The following is a 24,836-nucleotide window of genomic DNA, read 5'->3' on the forward strand; positions in this document are numbered from 1 at the left end:
CTCCTCTAGGTAGGTAGCTGGTCCTCCTCTAGGGGGGTAGCTGGTCCTCCTCTAGGTAGGTAGCTGGTCATCCTCTAAGGGGGTAGCTGGTCCTCCTCTAGGGGGTAGCTGGTCCTCCTCTAGGGGGGTAGCTGGTCCTCCTCTAGGGGGTAGCTGGTCCTCCTCTAGGGAGGTAGCTGGTCCTCCTCTAGGGGGGTAGCTGGTCCTCCTCTAGGGGGGTAGCTGGTCCTCCTCTAGGGGGTAGCTGATCTTCCTCTAGGGGGTAGCTGGTCCTCCTCTAGGGGGGTAGCTGGTCCTCCTCTAGGGCTGTAGCTGGTCCTCCTCTAGGGGTGTAGCTGGTCCTCTTCTAGGGGGGTAGCTGGTCCTCTTCTAGCTATGTTGATAATTATCACACATTTTAGTTTCAGAGCTCAGCTAGAAAAGTGTGAACTCTTTATCTCTGTTCAGTTCTATTTGTGGACCACAGGAAGGGTAGCTTCTGCATGTACAACGGCTAATGTTGCTCCTAATCAACTAAACTAAACCATTCAAATCAAATCAAATCACATTGTATTGGTCACATACACATGGTTAGCAGATGTTAATGCGAGTGTAGCGAAATGCTTGTGCTGCTAGTTCCGACAGTGAATTAATATCTAACAAGTAATCTAACAATTCCACAACAACTACCTAATACACACAAATCTAAGTAAAGGAAGGGAATAAGAATATATACATATAAATATATGGATGAGCAATGACAGAGCGGCATGGGCAAGATGCAATAGATGGTATAAAATACAATATATACATATGAGATGAGTAGTGCAAGATATGTAAACATGATTAAAGTGGCATTATTAAAGTGACTAGTGATCCATTTATGAAAGTGGCCAATGAGTCTGTCTGTAGGCCGCAGCCTCTCTGTGTTAGTGACGGCTGTATAACATTCTGAAGGCCTTGAGATTCTATATGTATTCTGAAGGCCTTGAGATTCTATATGTATTCTGAAGGCCTTGAGATTCTATATGTATTCTGAAGGCCTTGAGATTCTATATGTATTCTGAAGGCCTTGAGATTCTATATGTATTCTGAAGGCCTTGAGATTCTATATGTATTCTGAAGGCCTTGAGATTCTATATGTATTCTGAAGGCCTTGAGATTCTATATGTATTCTGAAGGCCTTGAGATTCTATATGTATTCTGAAGGCCTTGAGATTCTATATGTATTCTGAAGGCCTTGAGATTCTATATGTATTCTGAAGGCCTTGAGATTCTATATGTATTCTGAAGGCCTTGAGATTCTATATGTATTCTGAGGGCCTTGAGATTCTATATGTATTCTGAAGGCCTTGAGATTCTATATGTATTCTGAAGGCCTTGAGATTCTATATGTATTCTGAAGGCCTTGAGATTCTATATGTATTCTGAAGGCCTTGAGATTCTATATGCATTCTGAAGGCCTTGAGATTCTATATGTATTCTGAAGGCCTTGAGATTCTATATGTATTCTGAAGGCCTTGAGATTCTATATGTATTCTGAAGGCCTTGAGATTCTATATGTATTCTGAGGGCCTTGAGATTCTATATGTATTCTGAAGGCCTTGAGATTCTATATGTATTCTGAAGGCCTTGAGATTCTATATGCATTCTGAAGGCCTTGAGATTCTATATGTATTCTGAAGGCCTTGAGATTCTATATGTATTCTGAAGGCCTTGAGATTCTATATGTATTCTGAAGGCCTTGAGATTCTATATGTATTCTGAAGGCCTTGAGATTCTATATGTATTCTGAAGGCCTTGAGATTCTATATGTATTCTGAAGGCCTTGAGATTCTATATGTATTCTGAGGGCCTTGAGATTCTATATGTATTCTGAAGGCCTTGAGATTCTATATGTATTCTGAAGGCCTTGAGATTCTATATGTATTCTGAAGGCCTTGAGATTCTATATGTATTCTGAAGGCCTTGAGATTCTATATGTATTCTGAAGGCCTTGAGATTCTATATGTATTCTGAAGGCCTTGAGATTCTATATGCATTCTGAAGGCCTTGAGATTCTATATGTATTCTGAAGGCCTTGAGATTCTATATGTATTCTGAAGGCCTTGAGATTCTATATGTATTCTGAAGGCCTTGAGATTCTATATGTATTCTGAAGGCCTTGAGATTCTATATGTATTCTGAAGGCCTTGAGATTCTATATGTATTCTGAAGGCCTTGAGATTCTATATGTATTCTGAGGGCCTTGAGATTCTATATGTATTCTGAAGGCCTTGAGATTCTATATGTATTCTGAAGGCCTTGAGATTCTATATGTATTCTGAAGGCCTTGAGATTCTATATGTATTCTGAAGGCCTTGAGATTCTATATGTATTCTGAAGGCCTTGAGATTCTATATGTATTCTGAAGGCCTTGAGATTCTATATGTATTCTGAAGGCCTTGAGATTCTATATAACATTCTGAAGGCCTTGAGATTCTATATGTATTCTGAAGGCCTTGAGATTCTATATGTATTCTGAAGGCCTTGAGATTCTATATGTATTCTGAAGGCCTTGAGATTCTATATGTATTCTGAAGGCCTTGAGATTCTATATGTATTCTGAAGGCCTTGAGATTCTATATGTATTCTGAAGGCCTTGAGATTCTATATGCATTCTGAAGGCCTTGAGATTCTATATGCATTCTGAAGGCCTTGAGATTCTATATGTATTCTGAAGGCCTTGAGATTCTATATGTATTCTGAAGGCCTTGAGATTCTATATGTATTCTGAAGGCCTTGAGATTCTATATGTATTCTGAAGGCCTTGAGATTCTATATGTATTCTGAAGGCCTTGAGATTCTATATGTATTCTGAAGGCCTTGAGATTCTATATGTATTCTGAAGGCCTTGAGATTCTATATGTATTCTGAAGGCCTTGAGATTCTATATGTATTCTGAAGGCCTTGAGATTCTATATGTATTCTGAAGGCCTTGAGATTCTATATGTATTCTGAAGGCCTTGAGATTCTATATGTATTCTGAAGGCCTTGAGATTCTATATGTATTCTGAAGGCCTTGAGATTCTATATGTATTCTGAAGGCCTTGAGATTCTATATGTATTCTGAAGGCCTTGAGATTCTATATGTATTCTGAAGGCCTTGAGATTCTATATGTATTCTGAAGGCCTTGAGATTCTATATGTATTCTGAAGGCCTTGAGATTCTATATGTATTCTGAAGGCCTTGAGATTCTATATGTATTCTGAAGGCCTTGAGATTCTATATGTATTCTGAAGGCCTTGAGATTCTATATGTATTCTGAAGGCCTTGAGATTCTATATGTATTCTGAAGGCCTTGAGATTCTATATGCATTCTGAAGGCCTTGAGATTCTATATGCATTCTGAAGGCCTTGAGATTCTATATGCATTCTGAAGGCCTTGAGATTCTATATGTATTCTGAAGGCCTTGAGATTCTATATGTATTCTGAAGGCCTTGAGATTCTATATGTATTCTGAAGGCCTTGAGATTCTATATGTATTCTGAAGGCCTTGAGATTCTATATGTATTCTGAAGGCCTTGAGATTCTATATGTATTCTGAAGGCCTTGAGATTCTATATGTATTCTGAAGGCCTTGAGATTCTATATGTATTCTGAAGGCCTTGAGATTCTATATGTATTCTGAAGGCCTTGAGATTCTATATGTATTCTGAAGGCCTTGAGATTCTATATGTATTCTGAAGGCCTTGAGATTCTATATGTATTCTGAAGGCCTTGAGATTCTATATGTATTCTGAAGGCCTTGAGATTCTATATGTATTCTGAAGGCCTTGAGATTCTATATGTATTCTGAAGGCCTTGAGATTCTATATGTATTCTGAAGGCCTTGAGATTCTATATGTATTCTGAAGGCCTTGAGATTCTATATGTATTCTGAAGGCCTTGAGATTCTATATGTATTCTGAAGGCCTTGAGATTCTATATGTATTCTGAGGGCCTTGAGATTCTATATGTATTCTGAAGGCCTTGAGATTCTATATGTATTCTGAAGGCCTTGAGATTCTATATGTATTCTGAAGGCCTTGAGATTCTATATGTATTCTGAAGGCCTTGAGATTCTATATGTATTCTGAAGGCCTTGAGATTCTATATGTATTCTGAAGGCCTTGAGATTCTATATGTATTCTGAAGGCCTTGAGATTCTATATGTATTCTGAAGGCCTTGAGATTCTATATGTATTCTGAAGGCCTTGAGATTCTATATGTATTCTGAGGGCCTTGAGATTCTATATGTATTCTGAAGGCCTTGAGATTCTATATGTATTCTGAAGGCCTTGAGATTCTATATGTATTCTGAAGGCCTTGAGATTCTATATGTATTCTGAAGGCCTTGAGATTCTATATGTATTCTGAAGGCCTTGAGATTCTATATGTATTCTGAAGGCCTTGAGATTCTATATGTATTCTGAAGGCCTTGAGATTCTATATGTATTCTGAAGGCCTTGAGATTCTATATGTATTCTGAAGGCCTTGAGATTCTATATGTATTCTGAAGGCCTTGAGATTCTATATAACATTCTGAAGGCCTTGAGATTCTATATAACATTCTGAAGGCCTTGAGATTCTATATGTATTCTGAAGGCCTTGAGATTCTATATAACATTCTGAAGGCCTTGAGATTCTATATAACATTCTGAAGGCCTTGAGATTCTATATGTATTCTGAAGGCCTTGAGATTCTATATGTATTCTGAAGGCCTTGAGATTCTATATGTATTCTGAAGGCCTTGAGATTCTATATGTATTCTGAAGGCCTTGAGATTCTATATGTATTCTGAAGGCCTTGAGATTCTATATGTATTCTGAAGGCCTTGAGATTCTATATGTATTCTGAAGGCCTTGAGATTCTATATGTATTCTGAAGGCCTTGAGATTCTATATGCATTCTGAAGGCCTTGAGATTCTATATGTATTCTGAAGGCCTTGAGATTCTATATGTATTCTGAAGGCCTTGAGATTCTATATGTATTCTGAAGGCCTTGAGATTCTATATGTATTCTGAAGGCCTTGAGATTCTATATGTATTCTGAAGGCCTTGAGATTCTATATGTATTCTGAAGGCCTTGAGATTCTATATGTATTCTGAAGGCCTTGAGATTCTATATGTATTCTGAAGGCCTTGAGATTCTATATGTATTCTGAAGGCCTTGAGATTCTATATGTATTCTGAAGGCCTTGAGATTCTATATGTATTCTGAAGGCCTTGAGATTCTATATGTATTCTGAAGGCCTTGAGATTCTATATGTATTCTGAAGGCCTTGAGATTCTATATGTATTCTGAAGGCCTTGAGATTCTATATGTATTCTGAAGGCCTTGAGATTCTATATGTATTCTGAAGGCCTTGAGATTCTATATGTATTCTGAAGGCCTTGAGATTCTATATGTATTCTGAAGGCCTTGAGATTCTATATGTATTCTGAAGGCCTTGAGATTCTATATGTATTCTGAAGGCCTTGAGATTCTATATGTATTCTGAAGGCCTTGAGATTCTATATGTATTCTGAAGGCCTTGAGATTCTATATGTATTCTGAAGGCCTTGAGATTCTATATGTATTCTGAGAGTAAAGACAGCATCTGACACAACATTCAGTTTTTCTCCAACATGCCACGAACATCCTGTCAAGTGTTTTTTTTTTTTTATCCAATTAGATCAGTGCGTGGTTTTATCAGCTGCTTACAGGAAATCTGCCACAGCCCCCAAACATGTATCAAGGTCATATCAGACTCAGAGATCCTGTCACCAAACAGAACAACAACAAAGTGAACGTATCTGTTTAGTACCGTAGCAGTTTGTCGTTTCCTTTCTGTTTACAGGCGATGCAGGGAACCACACCAGATGTCGATGACTAAGCCATGTTTATTCTGTCAGGTGCTTACTGATTGAGATATCCCACCCACCCACCCACTCCTGAACGAATGAATGGGTTTCTATGGTGACCTGAACTCTCAACGGGAGCACAAGCTGCGTTCACTTCATTACACCTCTGCGTCCCAAATGGAACCCTATTCCCTATATAGTGCACTACTTTTGACCAAAGCCCTACGAGCCAGACCCCTCCACAACATGTACACAAACACTCTGATCTATCCATCGATGGATCTGAATGCAGCTGGAATGTTTTCAAGGAGTTCCTTTTTTTAGATAACCAGTATATTTACCACAATCAAATGAGTACTGTAGTATACTTCCCTCTCTCTCCCAGCAAACAGCACAGACCATACAAACCATTACTGTAGTATACTTCCCTCTCTCTCCCAGCAAACAGCACAGACCATACAAACCATTACTGTAGTATACTTCCCTCTCTCTCTCCCAGCAAACAGCACAGACCATACAAACCATTACTGTAATATACTTCCCTCTCTCTCCCAGCAAACAGCACAGACCATACAAACCATTACTGTAGTATACTTCCCTCTCTCTCTCCCAGCAAACAGCACAGACCATACAAACCATTACTGTAGTATACTTCCCTCTCTCCCAGCAAACAGCACAGACCATACAAACCATTACTGTAATATACTTCCCTGTCTCTCTCCCAGCAAACAGCACAGACCATACAAACCATTACTGTAATATACTTCCCTCTCTCTCTCCCAGCAAACAGCACAGACCATACAAACCATTACTGTAATATACTTCCCCCTCTCTCCCAGCAAACAGCACAGACCATACAAACCATTACTGTAATATACTTCCCTCTCTCTCTCCCAGCAAACAGCACAGACCATACAAACCATTACTGTAATATACTCCCCTCTCTCTCCCAGCAAACAGCACAGACCATACAAACCATTACTGTAGCATGTAGGGAACCTGTCAGCACTCCGGCAGCTGTTAAACCTACAGGATGTGTTCCAAATTGCACCCTATTCCTTAAATAGTGCCCTACTTTTGACCAGAGCACAGTGGCTCTGAGGACATCTCTCGATTCTGTTCTAAGGTCATGAATGACTGTTAGTTCTATATCTCCAGCCTAGGTAGATGGGTTGAGTCAGGGTTGGCCAACTGGCGGACCAGGCCGAATTCGGCCCGCTGGTGGTTTTATTTGGCCTCCAAAGTTTTCTGCCCCCCCCCAAAAAAAATCAGCTCCGAGTGAATTTAATTTAAGAAAATCTGTTCCCAAGTATAATAGAGAGAAACATGTGATCGTATACAAATATAAGCAAGGTTTGAAATTATTATGTTTAAGTCACATCAATCACATCAATCACCACCTTCCGGAGACACCTGAAACCCCACCTCTTTAAGGAATACCTAGGATAGGATAAAGTAATCCTTCTAACCCCCCCCCCCCTTAAAAGAGTTAGATGCACTATTGTAAAGTGGTTGTTCCACTGGATATCATAAGGTGAATGCACCAATTTGTAAGTCGCTCTGGATAAGAGCGTCTGCTAAATGACTTAAATGTAAATATTATGTCTGTTTGGGCTTCTTGCGGTCAATTTTCAGTCTACAAATTATCTGTAATTATGTTCCGGGCCCCCAGACCATCCGATCAAGAAGAAATCGTCCCGTGGCTGAACCTAGTTGATGATCCCTGGGTTAAGTAAATATAATCTGAATATTTAGTGACGCTATATAATTAACAGAAGTGTAAAATGTTGGCTACTGGCCCAATGCTCTTAACCACTAGGCTACCCACTGCCCAGTGGTACTGTATACACAGGCAATATTGTACGCACTAATGTTAAATGTATCGGGAACATAGTACACAACACCAAGTGCCACTATTCTTGATTTAATTATCATTGTTAAACATCATCATATAATATTAAAAACAGCAACTCACCTAATGTACAATACAGTACTGCACTTACATGCAAATTGCCCAATAGCCAGCTAAGGCCAGGCCAACAAAACAAAGCATCATTCACAACACAGTCTTGAACATTGAGCATTCTCCTGCTTTTTCAAATAGATACACTTTAATTTACCAGTAGACTACCTGTATTATTCTGTATTAATTTACCAGTAGACTACCTGTATTATTCTGTATTAATTTACCAGTAGACTACCTGTATTATTCTGTATTAATTTACCAGTAGACTACCTGTATTATTCTGTATTAATTTACCAGTAGGCTACCTGTATTATTCTGTATTAATTTACCAGTAGACTACCTGTATTATTCTGTATTAATTTGAATCCATCACAAGAAAACACAATTGATATCATTCAGAACAGTGCTTGTTCTACAACATGCTGAAACACTGGCAGCTGTTGTCTTTGTCATCTTTGTTTTTGAAGATTGGACATAAAGTTCTGGGTGTTCTGGATGTCTCAGAGTGAAGGGAAGGATCAGCAGTAGAGGGCTTCTCTGTACGGGGAAGACTAGGCCTTTTTGGGCTTCATTCCCAGGCACAGCGCCAGCTCATTCCTCTGGATCTTTCCATCTTTGTTGACGTCACAGTGTCCCAGCAGCACAGCCCTCAGTTTGTCCAGCTCTGGACCAGTGATGCTGGGCTGGATGGAAGATCAACAGGTAAAACACATTAGTAGTGAAACTATGTTTGTATAGATGTATTTTATATTGCACAAAAATTGCTCTTCCGGGACAATAAAGATCTATTGAATGTGTGGGCTAAAGTTAATGTATTCTGTAAGTTCAATGAGGTCAAGAGGTGAACGTCAAGGAGCATTTCATCTGTTGTTGATGGATACAGAGAACACTGGGCACAATCGATGTCCTTATGGCCAGCCAGGACAGAGGACACTGGACACAATAGATGTCCTTAAGGCCAGCCAGGACAGAGAACACTGGACACAGTAGATGTCCTTATGGCCAGCCAGGACAGAGGACACTGGACACAGTAGATGTCCTTATGGCCAGCCAGGACAGAGAACACTGGACACAGTAGATGTCCTTAAGGCCAGCCAGGACAGAGAACACTGGAGACAATAGATGTCCTTTGGGCCAGCCAGGACAGAGAACACTGGACACAGTAGATGTCCTTATGGCCAGCCAGGACAGAGGACACTGGACACAGTAGATGTCCTTTGGGCCAGCCAGGACAGAGAACACTGGACACAGTAGATGTCCTTTGGGCCAGCCAGGACAGAGGACACTGGACACAGTAGATGTCCTTTGGGCCAGCCAGGACAGAGAACACTGGAGACAATAGATGTCCTTTGGGCCAGCCAGGACAGAGAACACTGGATACAATAGATGTCCTTTGGGCCAGCCAGGACAGAGAACACTGGACACAGTAGATGTCCTTTGGGCCAGCCAGGACAGAGTACACTGGAGACAATAGATGTCCTTATGGCCAGCCAGGACAGAGAACACTGGACACAGTAGATGTCCTTTGGGCCAGCCAGGACAGAGAACACTGGACACAGTAGATGTCCTTAAGGCCAGCCAGGACAGAGGACACTGGACACAGTAGATGTCCTTAAGGCCAGCCAGGACAGAGAACACTGGACACAGTAGATGTCCTTAGGGCCAGCCAGGACAGAGAACACTGGACACAGTAGATGTCCTTAAGGCCAGCCAGGACAGAGAACACTGGACACAGTAGATGTCCTTATGGCCAGCCAGGACAGAGAACACTGGACACAGTAGATGTCCTTATGGCCAGCCAGGACAAAGAACACTGGACACAGTAGATGTCCTTAAGGCCAGCCAGGACAAAGAACACTGGACACAGTAGATGTCCTTATGGCCAGCCAGGACAGAGAACACTGGACACAGTAGATGTCCTTATGGCCAGCCAGGACAGAGAACACTGGACACAGTAGATGTCCTTAAGGCCAGCCAGGACAGAGAACACTGGACACAGTAGATGTCCTTATGGCCAGCCAGGACAGAGAACACTGGACACAGTAGATGTCCTTTGGGCCAGCCAGGACAGAGAACACTGGACACAGTAGATGTCCTTAGGGCCAGCCAGGACAGAGAACACTGGACACAGTAGATGTCCTTAAGGCCAGCCAGGACAAAGAACACTGGACACAGTAGATGTCCTTATGGCCAGCCAGGACAGAGAACACTGGACACAGTAGATGTCCTTATGGCCAGCCAGGACAGAGAACACTGGACACAGTAGATGTCCTTATGGCCAGCCAGGACAGAGAACACTGGACACAGTAGATGTCCTTTGGGCCAGCCAGGACAGAGAACACTGGACACAGTAGATGTCCTTAAGGCCAGCCAGGACAGAGAACACTGGACACAGTAGATGTCCTTAAGGCCAGCCAGGACAGAGAACACTGGACACAGTAGATGTCCTTAAGGCCAGCCAGGACAGAGAACACTGGACACAGTAGATGTCCTTAAGGCCAGCCAGGACAGAGAACACTGGACACAGTAGATGTCCTTATGGCCAGCCAGGACAGAGAACACTGGACACAGTAGATGTCCTTAAGGCCAGCCAGGACAGAGAACACTGGACACAGTAGATGTCCTTAAGGCCAGCCAGGACAGAGAACACTGGACACAGTAGATGTCCTTAAGGCCAGCCAGGACAGAGAACACTGGACACAGTAGATGTCCTTATGGCCAGCCAGGACAGAGGACACTGGACACAGTAGATGTCCTTATGGCCAGCCAGGACAGAGAACACTGGACACAGTAGATGTCCTTAGGGCCAGCCAGGACAGAGAACACTGGACACAGTAGATGTCCTTAGGGCCAGCCAGGACAGAGAACACTGGACACAGTAGATGTCCTTAAGGCCAGCCTAGACAAAGAACACTGGACACAGTAGATGTCCTTATGGCCAGCCAGGACAGAGAACACTGGACACAGTAGATGTCCTTATGGCCAGCCAGGACAGAGAACACTGGACACAGTAGATGTCCTTATGGCCAGCCAGGACAGAGAACACTGGACACAGTAGATGTCCTTTGGGCCAGCCAGGACAGAGAACACTGGACACAGTAGATGTCCTTAGGGCCAGCCAGGACAGAGAACACTGGACACAGTAGATGTCCTTAAGGCCAGCCAGGACAAAGAACACTGGACACAGTAGATGTCCTTATGGCCAGCCAGGACAGAGAACACTGGACACAGTAGATGTCCTTATGGCCAGCCAGGACAGAGAACACTGGACACAGTAGATGTCCTTATGGCCAGCCAGGACAGAGGACACTGGACACAGTAGATGTCCTTATGGCCAGCCAGGAGAGAGAACACTGAACACAGTAGATGTCCTTTGGGCCAGCCAGGACAGAGAACACTGGACACAGTAGATGTCCTTTGGGCCATCCAGGACAGAGAACACTGGACACAGTAGATGTCCTTATGGCCAGCCAGGACAGAGAACACTGGACACAGTAGATGTCCTTATGGCCAGCCAGGACAGAGAACACTGGACACAGTAGATGTCCTTTGGGCCAGCCAGGACAGAGAACACTGGACACAGTAGATGTCCTTTGGGCCAGCCAGGACAGAGAACACTGGACACAGTAGATGTCCTTATGGCCAGCCAGGACAGAGGACACTGGACACAGTAGATGTCCTTAAGGCCAGCCAGGACAGAGAACACTGGACACAGTAGATGTCCTTAAGGCCAGCCAGGACAGAGAACACTGGACACAGTAGATGTCCTTAAGGCCAGCCAGGACAGAGAACACTGGACACAGTAGATGTCCTTATGGCCAGCCAGGACAGAGAACACTGGACACAGTAGATGTCCTTAAGGCCAGCCAGGACAGAGAACACTGGACACAGTAGATGTCCTTAAGGCCAGCCAGGACAGAGAACACTGGACACAGTAGATGTCCTTAAGGCCAGCCAGGACAGAGAACACTGGACACAGTAGATGTCCTTAAGGCCAGCCAGGACAGAGAACACTGGACACAGTAGATGTCCTTTGGGCCAGCCAGGACAGAGGACACTGGACACAGTAGATGTCCTTATGGCCAGCCAGGACAGAGAACACTGGACACAGTAGATGTCCTTAGGGCCAGCCAGGACAGAGAACACTGGACACAGTAGATGTCCTTAAGGCCAGCCAGGACAGAGAACACTGGACACAGTAGATGTCCTTATGGCCAGCCAGGACAGAGAACACTGGACACAGTAGATGTCCTTTGGGCCAGCCAGGACAGAGGACACTGGACACAGTAGATGTCCTTTGGGCCTATAATAGGATCATGTTTGTGGCACATTCATAAAGATATTGTCTGATATTCTTCCCCACAACTCACCCTGACCAGCTCCATCATGTCTTTTACAAAGCCATCCACCTCCGGTCCTTCCAAAGCTCCGGTGTTACTCTGACCAATGGAGAAGAGAGAACATAGAACTCATTAAAAGCTCCGGTGTTACTCTGACCAATGGAGAAGAGAGAACATAGAACTCATTAAAAGCTCCGGTGTTACTCTGACCAATGGAGAAGAGAGAACATAGAACTCATTAAAAGCTCCGGGTGTTACTTTGACCAATGGAGAAGAGAGAACATAGAACTCATTAAAAGCTCCGGGTGTTACTCTGACCAATGGAGAAGAGAGAACACAGAACTCATTAAAAGCTCCGGTGTTACTCTGACCAATGGAGAAGAGAGAACATAGAACTCATTAAAAGCTCCGGTGTTACTCTGACCAATGGAGAAGAGAGAACATAGAACTCATTAAAAGCTCCGGTGTTACTCTGACCAATGGAGAAGAGAGAACATAGAACTCATTAAAAGAGCATCATGCCAACATTCTAATCTCTCTTCTCTAAATGCAGACCAAACATCCTTATTTTGCAACTCGTATTTAATTTACAGACCATATAGAGGAAGCAGTTGCCCTGCAAATCAAATCCAACATCCCAGCCCCAAGGGTACTCTGTCTGTACTCACAACATCATAGTGGTTGAATATTTTGTCAAAGTCTCTCTTTCTGTCTTCTTGACTGGAGGCCTGTAAACAGAGTCAATTATGGTTAGTTTCATCTGTCCATTTTCATAAGATGATTTAGCAGAGTAATGTAATGAGCATTAGGAGAAACACATCAACTGAACTCACATCCATTTTGAACTGTAGCATGAAATTCTCTTCTAGAGCCAGGATCCTAAAGGAAAACGTGAAATAAACAACAATTTGATCAAGCAAAACAGCATAGTCAGAAAAGGTATTGATACTACAGTATAGAGTCAATCAGAAGTACCTGACCAAACGGTTCAGTATTCAGAATTGTAATAGAGTCAATCAGAAGTACCTGGCCAAACGGTTCAGTATTCAGAATTGTAATAGAGTCAATTAGAAGTACCTGACCAAACGGTTCAGTATTCAGAAGTGTAATAGAGTCAATTAGAAGTACCTGGCCAAACGGTTCAGTATTCAGAACTGTAATAGAGTCAATTAGAAGTACCTGGCCAAACGGTTCAGTATTCAGAATGGTAATAGAGTCAATCAGAAGTACCTGACCAAACGGTTCAGTATTCAGAATTGTAATAGAGTCAATTAGAAGTACCTGACCAAACGGTTCAGTATTCAGAAGTGTAATAGAGTCAATTAGAAGTACCTGACCAAACGGTTCAGTATTCAGAAGTGTAATAGAGTCAATTAGAAGTACCTGACCAAACGGTTCAGTATTCAGAATTGTAATAGAGTCATTTAGAAGTACCTGACCAAACGGTTCAGTATTCAGAATTGTAATAGAGTCAATTAGATGTACCTGACCAAACGGTTCAGTATTCAGAATTGTAATAGAGTCAATTAGAAGTACCTGGCCAAACGGTTCAATATTCAGCATTGTAATAGAGTCAATCAGAAGTACCTGGCCAAACGGTTCAGTATTCAGAATTGTAATAGAGTCAATTAGAAGTACCTGGCCAAACGGTTCAGTATTCAGAATTGTAATAGAGTCAATTAGAAGTACCTGGCCAAACGGTTCAGTATTCAGAATTGTAATAGAGTCAATTAGAAGTACCTGGCCAAACGGTTCAGTATTCACAATTGTAATAGAGTCAATTAGAAGTACCTGGCCAAACGGTTCAGTATTCAGAATTGTAATAGAGTCAATTAGAAGTACCTGGCCAAACGGTTCAGTATTCAGAATTGTAATAGAGTCAATTAGAAGTATCTGGCCAAACGGTTCAGTATTCAGAATTGTAATAGAGTCAATTAGAAGTACCTGGCCAAACGGTTCAGTATTCAGAATTGTAATAGAGTCAATTAGAAGTACCTGGCCAAACGGTTCAGTATTCAGAATTGTAATAGAGTCAATTAGAAGTACCTGGCCAAACGGTTCAGTATTCAGAATTGTAATAGAGTCAATTAGACGTACCTGGCCAAATCGTTCAGATCCAAGCGACCATCCTTATTTTTGTCAAAAATGTTCATCTGTTAGAAAAAAGGAATTGATGCATAATAAAACATGTGTAATTTTGGTTCAAGACAGACCAACGGAGATATTACATATATTTGGCGATTACTGGTTTTCCTGCTTAAAAAAGCCAACTAAACATGTTTGTCAATGGTTTAGATCAGAGCACAAATAAACACCTGTTGACTCAGGTTAGCGTTTTTCATTATGAATGTTGTTCTGGAGGCAGCTCTGCAGAGTGGTCACTAGCTGGCAAAGCCACAACATGATTAAACCCAACCCTAACCTTAACCACACTGCTAAGCCTAATGCCTAAACCTAACCACACTGCTAAGCCTAATGCCTAACCCTAACCTTAACCACACTGCTAAGCCTAATGCCTAACCCTAACCTTAACCACACTGATAAGCCTAATGCCTAACCCTAACCTTAACCACACTGCTAAGCCTAATGCCTAACCCTAACCTTAACCACACTGCTAAGCCTAATGCCTAATGCCTAACCCTAACCTTAACCACACTGCTAAGCCTAATGCCTAACCTTAATCACACTGCTAAGCCTAACCCTAACCGTAATCACACTGCTAAGCCTAACCCTAACCTTAACCACACTGCTAAGCCTAATGCCTAACCTTAACCACACTGCTAAGCCTAATGCCTAACCCTAACCTTAACCACACTGCTAAGCCTAATGCCTAACCCTAACCTTAACCACACTGCTAACCCTAATGCCTAACCCTAACCTTAACCACACTGCTAAGCCTAATGCCTAACCCTAACCTTAACCACACTGCTAACCCTAATGCCTAACCCTAACCTTAACCAGACTGCTAAGCCTAATGCCTAACCCTAACCTTAACCACACTGCTAAGCCTAATGCCTAACCCTAACCTTAACCACACTGCTAACCCTAATGCCTAACCCTAACCTTAACCAGACTGCTAAGCCTAATGCCTAACCCTAACCTTAAAGGCACATTTTTGTTTTCATACATTTTTACAATATAGCCAATTTTGACTTTGCAGCTGGCCTATCTAAAGGGAAATCTCTCAGCTCTGCCTCCAAGACAAGACTCATGACAATAAACGTCAACCTGCCATTTTGACAGCCACTCTCTTTGAAAATATGATAGACAGGTTAGAAGTACTGTAACGAGAACGGGGTGATGCCAGACCAGGGTGAGAGACAGAACGGGGTGATGTCAGACCAGGCCAGGGTGAGAGACAGAACGGGGTGATGCCAGACCAGGCCAGGGTGAGAGACGGAACGGGGTGATGTCAGACCAGGCCAGGGTGAGAGACAGAACGGGGTGATGCCAGACCAGGCCAGGGTGAGAGACGGAACAGGGTGATGCCAGACCAGAACAGGGTGAGAGACGGAACGGGGTGATGCCAGACCAGGCCAGGGTGAGAGACAGACACTGTGATGCCAGACCAGGCCAGGGTGAGAGACAGAACGGGTTGATGCCAGACCAGGGTGAGAGACGGAACGGGGTGATGCCAGACCAGGCCAGGGTGAGAGACCAGACCAGGCCAGGGTGAGAGACAGACACTGTGATGCCAGACCAGGCCACGGTGAGAGACAGAACGGGGTGATGCCAGACCAGGGTGAGAGACAGAACGGGGTGATGCCAGACCAGGCCAGGGTGAGAGACGGAACGGGGTGATGCCAGACCAGGCCAGGGTGAGAGACAGACAGGGCAGGGTGAGAGACAGACACTGTGATGCCAGACCAGGCCAGGGTAAGAGACAGACAGGGCAGGGTGAGAGACAGACAGAGTGAATCGGTATGAGAGGTGTGACAGTTTCCCGCCAGACACTGGTAATCTAATATCTCAGTCTGTTAGATGAGATGATTAATACAGCTGGACAGAGTGATCTGCTGCTGGCTGCCACAACACAGCCCTGTCACGGTCCCAAATGAAGAGTCATCTGCTGCTGGCTGCCACAACACAGCCCTGTCACGGTCCCAAATGAAGAGTCATCTGCTGCTGGCTGCCACAACACAGCCCTGTCACGGTCCCAAATGACTCCCTATTCCCTATATAGTGTACTACTTTTGACCAGGGCCCATAAGGAATAGGATGCCATTTGGGAATGCATTACCCTGTCTGATGAACTGGGGAGAGAGAGACCACACCTGGCTGCAGGATGAAGACATTTTCTCCTCACTGGGAATCTGAGTCAGTGAAGTCCATTTAAAGTTAGCGTAGAAGTTAGAACGTTTTCAGAGAAGGGAACAAGCCTCGGGGTATGGATAAGATTGGAAAAAACAGTCGGTGACAGGTGCCAGTATAATGCGATGACCCTTTGACAGGAGTCTGGGAATAAGCCACTTCGGGGCGGCAGGTAGCCTAGTGGTTAGAGTGATGGGCCAGTAACCGAAAGGTTGGTGGATCGAATCGCCGAGCTGACAAGGTAAAAATCTGTCGTTCTGCCCCTGAACAAGGCAGTTAACCCACTGTTCCTAGGCCGTCATTGTAAATAAGAATTTGTTTTTAACTGACTTGCCTAGTTAAATAAAGGTCAAATAAAAATACATATTAAACATCCTGAAGATCCTGTACCGTTTATACACAGCGGGGCGCGGGTCAAAGTTGGTTGAAATCTGGTTGTAATGAACGTCAGTGAAACAAGATTTACCTGCTGAATCTATACCACGTTCAGCGACATGAAAGGCACTCTGAAAGAGCCATAAATACGGTTCATTTACCCAGCATTAATGGTTCTAGAGACTGATGACTGCATTATGGTGATTAGACGTTGTGCTTGAGTTATCTTCTTTTACACACACTGGAGAGAGAGATTGTAAATCAGTGGCTAAGAGACTATAAAGACTGCTTGTCATGGCCAAAAGGGAATGGAAGCATCCCAAGACTAGCAACAGGAACCAAGAGGATATCGTTAGTACAGGCCCTATGTTCCTCCAGGAACCAAGAGGATATCGTTAGTACAGGCCCTATGTTCCTCCAGGAACCAAGAGGATATCTTTAGTACAGGCCCTATGTTCCTCCAGGAACCAAGAGGATATCTTTAGTACAGGCCCTATGTTCCTCCAGGAACCAAGAGGATATCTTTAGTACAGGCCCTATGTTCCTCCAGGAACCAAGAGGATATCTTTAGTACAGGCCCTATGTTCCTCCAGGAACCAAGAGGATATCGTTAGTACAGGCCCTATGTTCCTCCAGGAACCAAGAGGATATCTTTAGTACAGGCCCTATGTTCCTCCAGGAACCAAGAGGATATCGTTAGTACAGGCCCTATGTTCCTCCAGGAACCAAGAGGATATCTTTAGTACAGGCCCTATGTTCCTCCAGGAACCAAGAGGATATCGTTAGTACAGGCCCTATGTTCCTCCAGGAACCAAGAGGATATCTTTAGTACAGGCCCTATGTTCCTCCAGGAACCAAGAGGATATCTTTAGTACAGGCCCTATGTTCCTCCAGGAACCAAGAGGATATCTTTAGTACCTCCAGGAACCAAGAAGAAGACATTTTCAGCATTTGTTTTGAAATAGTATTTATTAATTATGAAATGATGAAAAATATGAATAACATTCCACCAATGAGGCCACTGGGGGCGCCTTGGTCATTTGACTACAGGAAAGGGCTAGGAGACTGCTGTTTTACCATTGCGTCTGTGTACTCATCCAGTTTGCTGGAGGACACAGCCTTCCCGTGCTGCTGGAACAAGTCCTTCAGGAAACCCTGTTTACAAAGAAGGAGAGAGGAAATTAAAAGGGCATGGCTTAGTGGTTTATTGCCTGAATCCCTGAAATCAGATCTAACATGGTTTATTGGTTTATTTCCTGATTCACTGAAATCAGATCTAACATGGTTTGATAAATATAAAGACATTACGTTCTGTGTGTAGGAGTGGAGTCAAACAACATTACCTTCTGTGTGTAGGAGTGGAGTTTAACAACATTACCTTCTGTGTGTAGGAGTGGAGTTAAACAACATTACCTTCTGTGTGTAGGAGTGGAGTTAAACAACATTACCTTCTGTGTGTAGGAGTGGAGTTAAACAACATTACCTTCTGTGTGTAGGAGTGGCGTTAAACCACATTACCTTCTGTGTGTAGGAGAGGAGTTAAACCACATTACCTTCTGTGTGTAGGAGTGGAGTTAAACAACATTACCTTCTGTGTGTAGGAGTGGAGTTAAACCACATTACCTTCTGTGTGTAGGGGTGGAGTTAAACAACATTACCTTCTGTGTGTAGGAGTGGAGTTAAACCACATTACCTTCTGTGTGTAGGAGTGGAGTTAAACCACATTACCTTCTGTGTGTAGGAGTGGAGTTAAACCACATTACCTTCTGTGTGTAGGAGTGGAGTTAAACAACATTACCTTCTGTGTGTAGGAGTGGAGTTAAACCACATTACCTTCTGTGTGTAGGAGTGGAGTTAAACCACATTACCTTCTGTGTGTAGGAGTGGAGTTAAACAACATTACCTTCTGTGTGTAGGAGTGGAGTTAAACAACATTACCTTCTGTGTGTAGGAGTGGAGTTAAACAACATTACCTTCTGTGTGTAGGAGTGGAGTTAAACAACATTACCTTCTGTGTGTGGGAGTGGAGTTAAACAACATTACCTTCTGTGTGTAGGAGTGGAGTTAAACAACATTACCTTCTGTGTGTAGGAGTGGAGTTAAACAACATTACCTTCTGTGTGTAGGAGTGGAGTTAAACCACATTACCTTCTGTGTGTAGGAGTGGAGTTAAACCACATTACCTTCTGTGTGTAGGAGTGGAGTTAAACCACATTACCTTCTGTGTGTAGGAGTGGAGTTAAACCACATTACCTTCTGTGTGTAGGAGTGGAGTTAAACAACATTACCTTCTGTGTGTAGGAGTGGAGTTAAACCACATTACCTTCTGTGTGTAGGAGTGGAGTTAAACAACATTACCTTCTGTGTGTAGGAGTGGAGTTAAACCACATTACCTTCTGTGTGTAGGAGTGGAGTTAAACAACATTACCTTCTGTGTGTAGGAGTGGAGTTAAACCACATTACCTTCTGTGTGTAGGAGTGGAGTTAAACAACATTACCTTCTGTGTGTAGGAGTGGAGTTAAACCACATTACCTTCTGTGTGTAGGAGTGGAGTTAAACAACATTACCTTCTGTGTGTAGGAGTGGAGTTAAACCACATTACCTTCTGTGTGTAGGAGTGGAGTTAAACAACATTACCTTCTGTGTGTAGGAGTGGAGTTAAACCACATTACCTTCTGTGTGTAGGAGAGGGGTTAAACCACATTACCTTCTGTGTGTAGGAGTGGAGTTAAACAACACTACCTTCTGTGTGTAGGAGTGGAGTTAAACAGCATTACCTTCTGTGTGTAGGAGTGGAGTTAAACCACATTACCTTCTGTGTGTAGGGGTGGAGTTAAACAACATTACCTTCTGTGTGTAGGAGTGGAGTTAAACCACATTACCTTCTGTGTGTAGGAGTGGAGTTAAACCACATTACCTTCTGTGTGTAGGAGTGGAGTTAAACCACATTACCTTCTGTGTGTAGGAGTGGAGTTAAACCACATTACCTTCTGTGTGTAGGAGTGGAGTTAAACCACATTACCTTCTGTGTGTAGGAGTGGAGTTTAACAACATTACCTTATGTGTGTAGGAGTGGAGTTAAACCACATTACCTTCTGTGTGTAGGAGTGGAGTTTAACAACATTACCTTCTGTGTGTAGGAGTGGAGTTAAACCACATTACCTTCTGTGTGTAGGAGTGGAGTTAAACAACATTACCTTCTGTGTGTAGGAGTGGAGTTAAACAACATTACCTTCTGTGTGTAGGAGTGGAGTTAAACCACATTACCTTCTGTGTGTAGGAGTGGAGTTAAACAACATTACCTTCTGTGTGTAGGAGTGGAGTTAAACCACATTACCTTCTGTGTGTAGGAGTGGAGTTAAACCACATTACCTTCTGTGTGTAGGAGTGGAGTTTACAAAACATTACCTTCTGTGTGTAGGAGTGGAGTTAAACAACATTAACTTCTGTGTGTAGGAGTGGAGTTAAACAACATTACCTTCTGTGTGTAGGAGTGGAGTTAAACAACATTACCTTCAGCTCCACAGCTGATATGAATCCACTGCTGTCAGCGTCATACTTTCTCCAGATCTATAGAGACAAGAAGGACAATCAGTTGCTGTGAATACAAATACCAGCTGCCACCAATGACCCTTAGTAAGCATTAGGGTGCTTATCCAGGTGAGGTGATGTTGAGTTCTTTGTCTTCCTCAGAGTTACTGTGATAGCCACACACAACAAATGGAGTTCACATAGAAAAAGGAACTGCGAACATTCTTTCCATAAATTACAAATTACATCTCACATTTCTGGTTATACAGATCTGGCAGGTACACGGATCACCACACAGACCATACCAACAGATCACCACACAGACCAGTCCAACAGATCACCACAAAGGCAATTCCAACAGATCACCACACAGACCATTCCAACAGATCACCAAACAGACCATTCCAACAGATCACCGCACAGACCAGTCCAACAGATCACCTCACAGACCATTCCAACAGATCACCGCACAGACCATTCCAACAGATCACCACACAGACCATTCCAACAGATCACCACACAGACCATTCCAACAGATCACCACAATCGCTTCTCACCTTCATAAAGTCTACACTGTTGTCCAGAGGGGCTTCTCTCATCTTCATAAAGTCTACACTGTTGTACAGAGGGGCTTCTCTCACCTTCATAAAGTCTACACTGTTGTCCAGAGGGGCTTCTCTCATCTTCATAAAGTCTACACTGTTGTTCAGAGGGGCTTCTCACCTTCATAGAGTCTACACTGTTGTCCAGAGGGGCTTCTCTCACCTTCATAAAGTCTACACTGTTGTCCAGAGGGGCTTCTCACCTTCATAAAGTCTACACTGTTGTCCAGAGGGGCTTCTCACCTTCATAAAGTCTACACTGTTGTCCAGAGGGGCTTCTCACCTTCATAAAGTCTACACTGTTGTCCAGAGGGGCTTCTCACCTTCATAAAGTCTACACTGTTGTCCAGAGGGGCTTCTCACCTTCATAAATTCTACACTGTTGTCCACAATCGCTTCTTACCTTCATAAAGTCTACACTGTTGTCCAGAGGGGCTTCTCACCTTCATAAAGTCGACACTGTTGTCCAGAGGGGCTTCTCACCTTCATAAAGTCTACACTGTTGTCCAGAGGGGCTTCTCACCTTCATAAAGTCTACACTGTTGTCCAGAGGTGCTTCTCTCACCTTCATAAAGTCTACACTGTTCTCCAGAGGGGCTTCTCACCTTCATAAAGTCTACACTGTTGTCCAGAGGGGCTTCTCACCTTCATAAAGTCTACACTGTTGTCCAGAGGGGATTCTCTCACCTTCATAAAGTCTACACTGTTGTCCAGAGGGGCGTCTCTCACCTTCATAAAGTCTACACTGTTGTCCAGAGGGGCTTCTCACCTTCATAAAGTCTACACTGTTGTCCAGAGGGGCTTCTCACCTTCATAAAGTCTACACTGTTGTCCAGAGGGGCTTCTCACCTTCATAAAGTCTACACTGTTGTCCAGAGGGGCTTCTCACCTTCATAAAGTCTACACTGTTGTCCAGAGGGGCTTCTCACCTTCATAAAGTCTACACTGTTGTCCAGAGGGGCTTCTCACCTTCATAAAGTCTACACTGTTGTCCAGAGGGGCTTCTCACCTTCATAAAGTCTACACTGTTGTCCAGAGGGGCTTCTCACCTTCATAAAGTCTACACTGTTGTCCAGAGGGGCTTCTCACCTTCATAAAGTCTACACTGTTGTCCAGAGGAGCTTCTCACCTTCATAAAGTCTACACTGTTGTCCAGAGGGGCCTCCCTGCGGAACACCAGGAGGAAGTTCTCATCCTGCGGCAGGATCATCATGGCCAACTGCAACACAACCAAATACACATGAACATTTATCAGATGCTCTTATCCAGAGTCACTTACAACACGTGAATTCAACTAAAGTGCATTCAACTGTATATCATGATACTTGCACCACAGTTATCAGCAAGATATCAGTGGTAGTAAGATGAGAGGGAACCCGTCCTGAAGACAGCAGCAGCTGTACAGTGAGTCTCTCTCCCGGCCCAGCTGACCTCCCATACAACCAGCCCAGAGTCAGCGTCTCTAACTGTTGATTCGCCCCTCTCTAACTGAATCACTGTAGCTGCACCTTTTTCCCAGAGAGACCGTGAAGTATGATGCCAGTGAAGTACGATGCCAGTGAAGTATGATAACAGTGACGTATGATGCCAGTGAAGTACGATGCCAGTGAAGTATGATGCCAGTGAAGTACGATGCAAGTGAAGTATGATGCCAGTGAAGTACGATGCCAGTGAAGTACGATGACAGTGAAGTACGATGACAGTGAAGTACGATGCCAGTGAGGTACGATGCCAGTGAAGTACGATGCCAGTGAAGTACGATGCCAGTGAAGTACGATGCCAGTGAAGTACGATGCCAGTGAAGTACGATGCCAGTGAAGTACGATGCCAGTGAAGTGCGATGCCAGTGAAGTACGATGCCAGTGAAGTACGATGCCAGTGAAGTACGATGCCAGTGAAGTATGATGCCAGTGAAGTATGATGCCAGTGAAGTATGATGACAGTGAAGTATGATGCCAGTGAAGTATGATGACAGTGAAGTATGATGCCAGTGAAGTACGATGCAAGTGAAGTACGATGCCAGTGAAGTACGATGCAAGTGAAGTATGATGCCAGTGAAGTATGATGACAGTGAAGTATGATGCCAGTGAAGTATGATGCCAGTGAAGTATGATGCCAGTGACGTATGAAGCCAGTGACGTATGATGCCAGTGACGTATGATGCCAGTGAAGTACGATGACAGTGAAGTACAATGCCAGTGAAGTATGAAGCCAGTGACGTATGAAGCCAGTGACGTATGATGCCAGTGACGTATGATGCCAGTGAAGTATGATGACAGTGAAGTATGATGACAGTGAAGTACGATGCCAGTGAAGTCTGATGCCAGTGAAGTACGATGCCAGTGAAGTACGATGCCAGTGAAGTACAATGCCAGCGAAGTACGATGCCAGCGAAGTACGATGCCAGTGAAGTACGATGCCAGTGAAGTACGATGCCAGTGAAGTACGATGCCAGTGAAGTACGATGCCAGTGAAGTATTATGCCAGTGAAGTATTATGCCAGTGAAGTATGATGCCAGTGAAGTATGATGCAAGTGAAGTATGATGCCAGTGAAGTATGATGCAAGTGAAGTATGATGCCAGTGAAGTATGATGCCAGTGAAGTACGATGCCAGTGAAGTATGATGCCAGTGAAGTATGATGCCAGTGAAGTATGATGCCAGTGATGTACGATGCCAGTGATGTACGATGCCAGTGATGTACGATGCCAGTGAAGTATGATGCCAGTGAAGTATGATGACAGTGATGTACGATGCCAGTGAAGTATGATGCCAGTGAAGTATGATGACAGTGAAGTATGATGCAAGTGAAGTATGATGCCAGTGACGTGGCAGCAATTCATCAGACCCACTAATTGTGGCCCTGGCAGGCATCCAGATCTAACTGTGCTGAGTGCCCAACGGGATCTTGTGCCCTCCCCTCTTAGTCCTAATTATATTAGCACTGCATTAGAGGATTACATTGGGATATGATCAACATTGCAGAGAGAGAGAGACAGACAGACAGAGAGAGAGAGAGAGAGACAGAGAGTGAGAGAGAGAGAGAGAGAGAGAGAGAGAGATTTAGAGACAGAGAGTGAGAGAGAGAGAGAGAGAGAGAGAGAGAGAGAGAGAGAGAGAGACAGAGAGAGGAAAGACCATGAGGAAACAGCCCAGTTGTAGGTTACTACTGCAGCACTGTGCACCAAAAATACTGTCCAACAAGAACTCTGAGAAAAAAGGTGGCACCAGTCATTGATTCCTGCTGGTTCATATGTAATGAAGCTGGTCATGCAATTGGCTGTCATATATGCTGAATCGTGCTTTTGACAATTAAAACAAGTGCCTATCGCTCCATCTCTACAAACGATATACTGTTCATCCCATTAGTGAAATGGTTTCCTCGCCCTTAGCTGCTAGCGCTGCACTCTCCCCATCAACCACACAAAGAGACGCTGTGGCTTGCCTGCCAACTTCAGATGGATGAGAGAGCGTTTACTGTGAGTGACCACTCCCATATACAGTAAAACATCCCACAGGAACCACACAAATATATTGATCACTTCCCCCACTTATAAAAGCTGGAAGCCTTTGAGATTTGTGGTCAAATGAATTGGTCTTCTTTTGAAAGTGGATGAAAGCTCTCTCTCTCTCTCTCTCTCTCTCTCTCTCTCTCTCTCTCTCTCTCTCTCTCTCTCTCTCTCTCTCTCTCTCTCTCTCTCTCTCTCTCTCTCTCTCTCTCTCTCTCTCTCTCTCTCTCTCTCTCTCTCTCTCTCTCTCTCTCTCTCTCTCTCTCTCTCTCTCTCTCTCTCTCTCTCTCTCTCTCTCTCTCTCTCTCTCTCTCTCTCTCTCTCTCTCTCTCTCTCTCTCTCTCTCTCTCTCTCTC

General features: G+C 43.7%; 1 protein-coding gene across 2 annotated transcripts in view; it reads right to left on the reverse strand.

Moving 5' to 3' along the window:
- Positions 1-7,754: 7,754 nt before the first annotated feature.
- The window catches only part of LOC139572901 (secretagogin-like), a 22,114-nt gene continuing 5,032 nt past the window's right edge, over positions 7,755-24,836 (reverse strand). Inside the window, exons 4-11 of one of the 2 annotated variants that reach the window (XM_071395757.1) lie at positions 22,102-22,191; positions 20,353-20,409; positions 17,916-17,993; positions 14,250-14,305; positions 12,986-13,031; positions 12,821-12,880; positions 12,183-12,251; positions 7,755-8,495 (exon numbers count right to left, since the gene is read on the reverse strand). In XM_071395757.1, the coding sequence (XP_071251858.1) occupies positions 8,364-8,495; positions 12,183-12,251; positions 12,821-12,880; positions 12,986-13,031; positions 14,250-14,305; positions 17,916-17,993; positions 20,353-20,409; positions 22,102-22,191 (588 nt within the window). In that variant the 3' untranslated portion in view covers positions 7,755-8,363. The remainder of the gene's footprint in view (positions 8,496-12,182; positions 12,252-12,820; positions 12,881-12,985; positions 13,032-14,249; positions 14,306-17,915; positions 17,994-20,352; positions 20,410-22,101; positions 22,192-24,836) is intronic. The other variant, XM_071395758.1, reaches the window with a different exon arrangement.

The sequence above is a fragment of the Salvelinus alpinus genome, chromosome 4 (genome assembly GCF_045679555.1).
Source record: "Salvelinus alpinus chromosome 4, SLU_Salpinus.1, whole genome shotgun sequence".
NCBI lineage: Eukaryota > Metazoa > Chordata > Actinopteri > Salmoniformes > Salmonidae > Salvelinus > Salvelinus alpinus.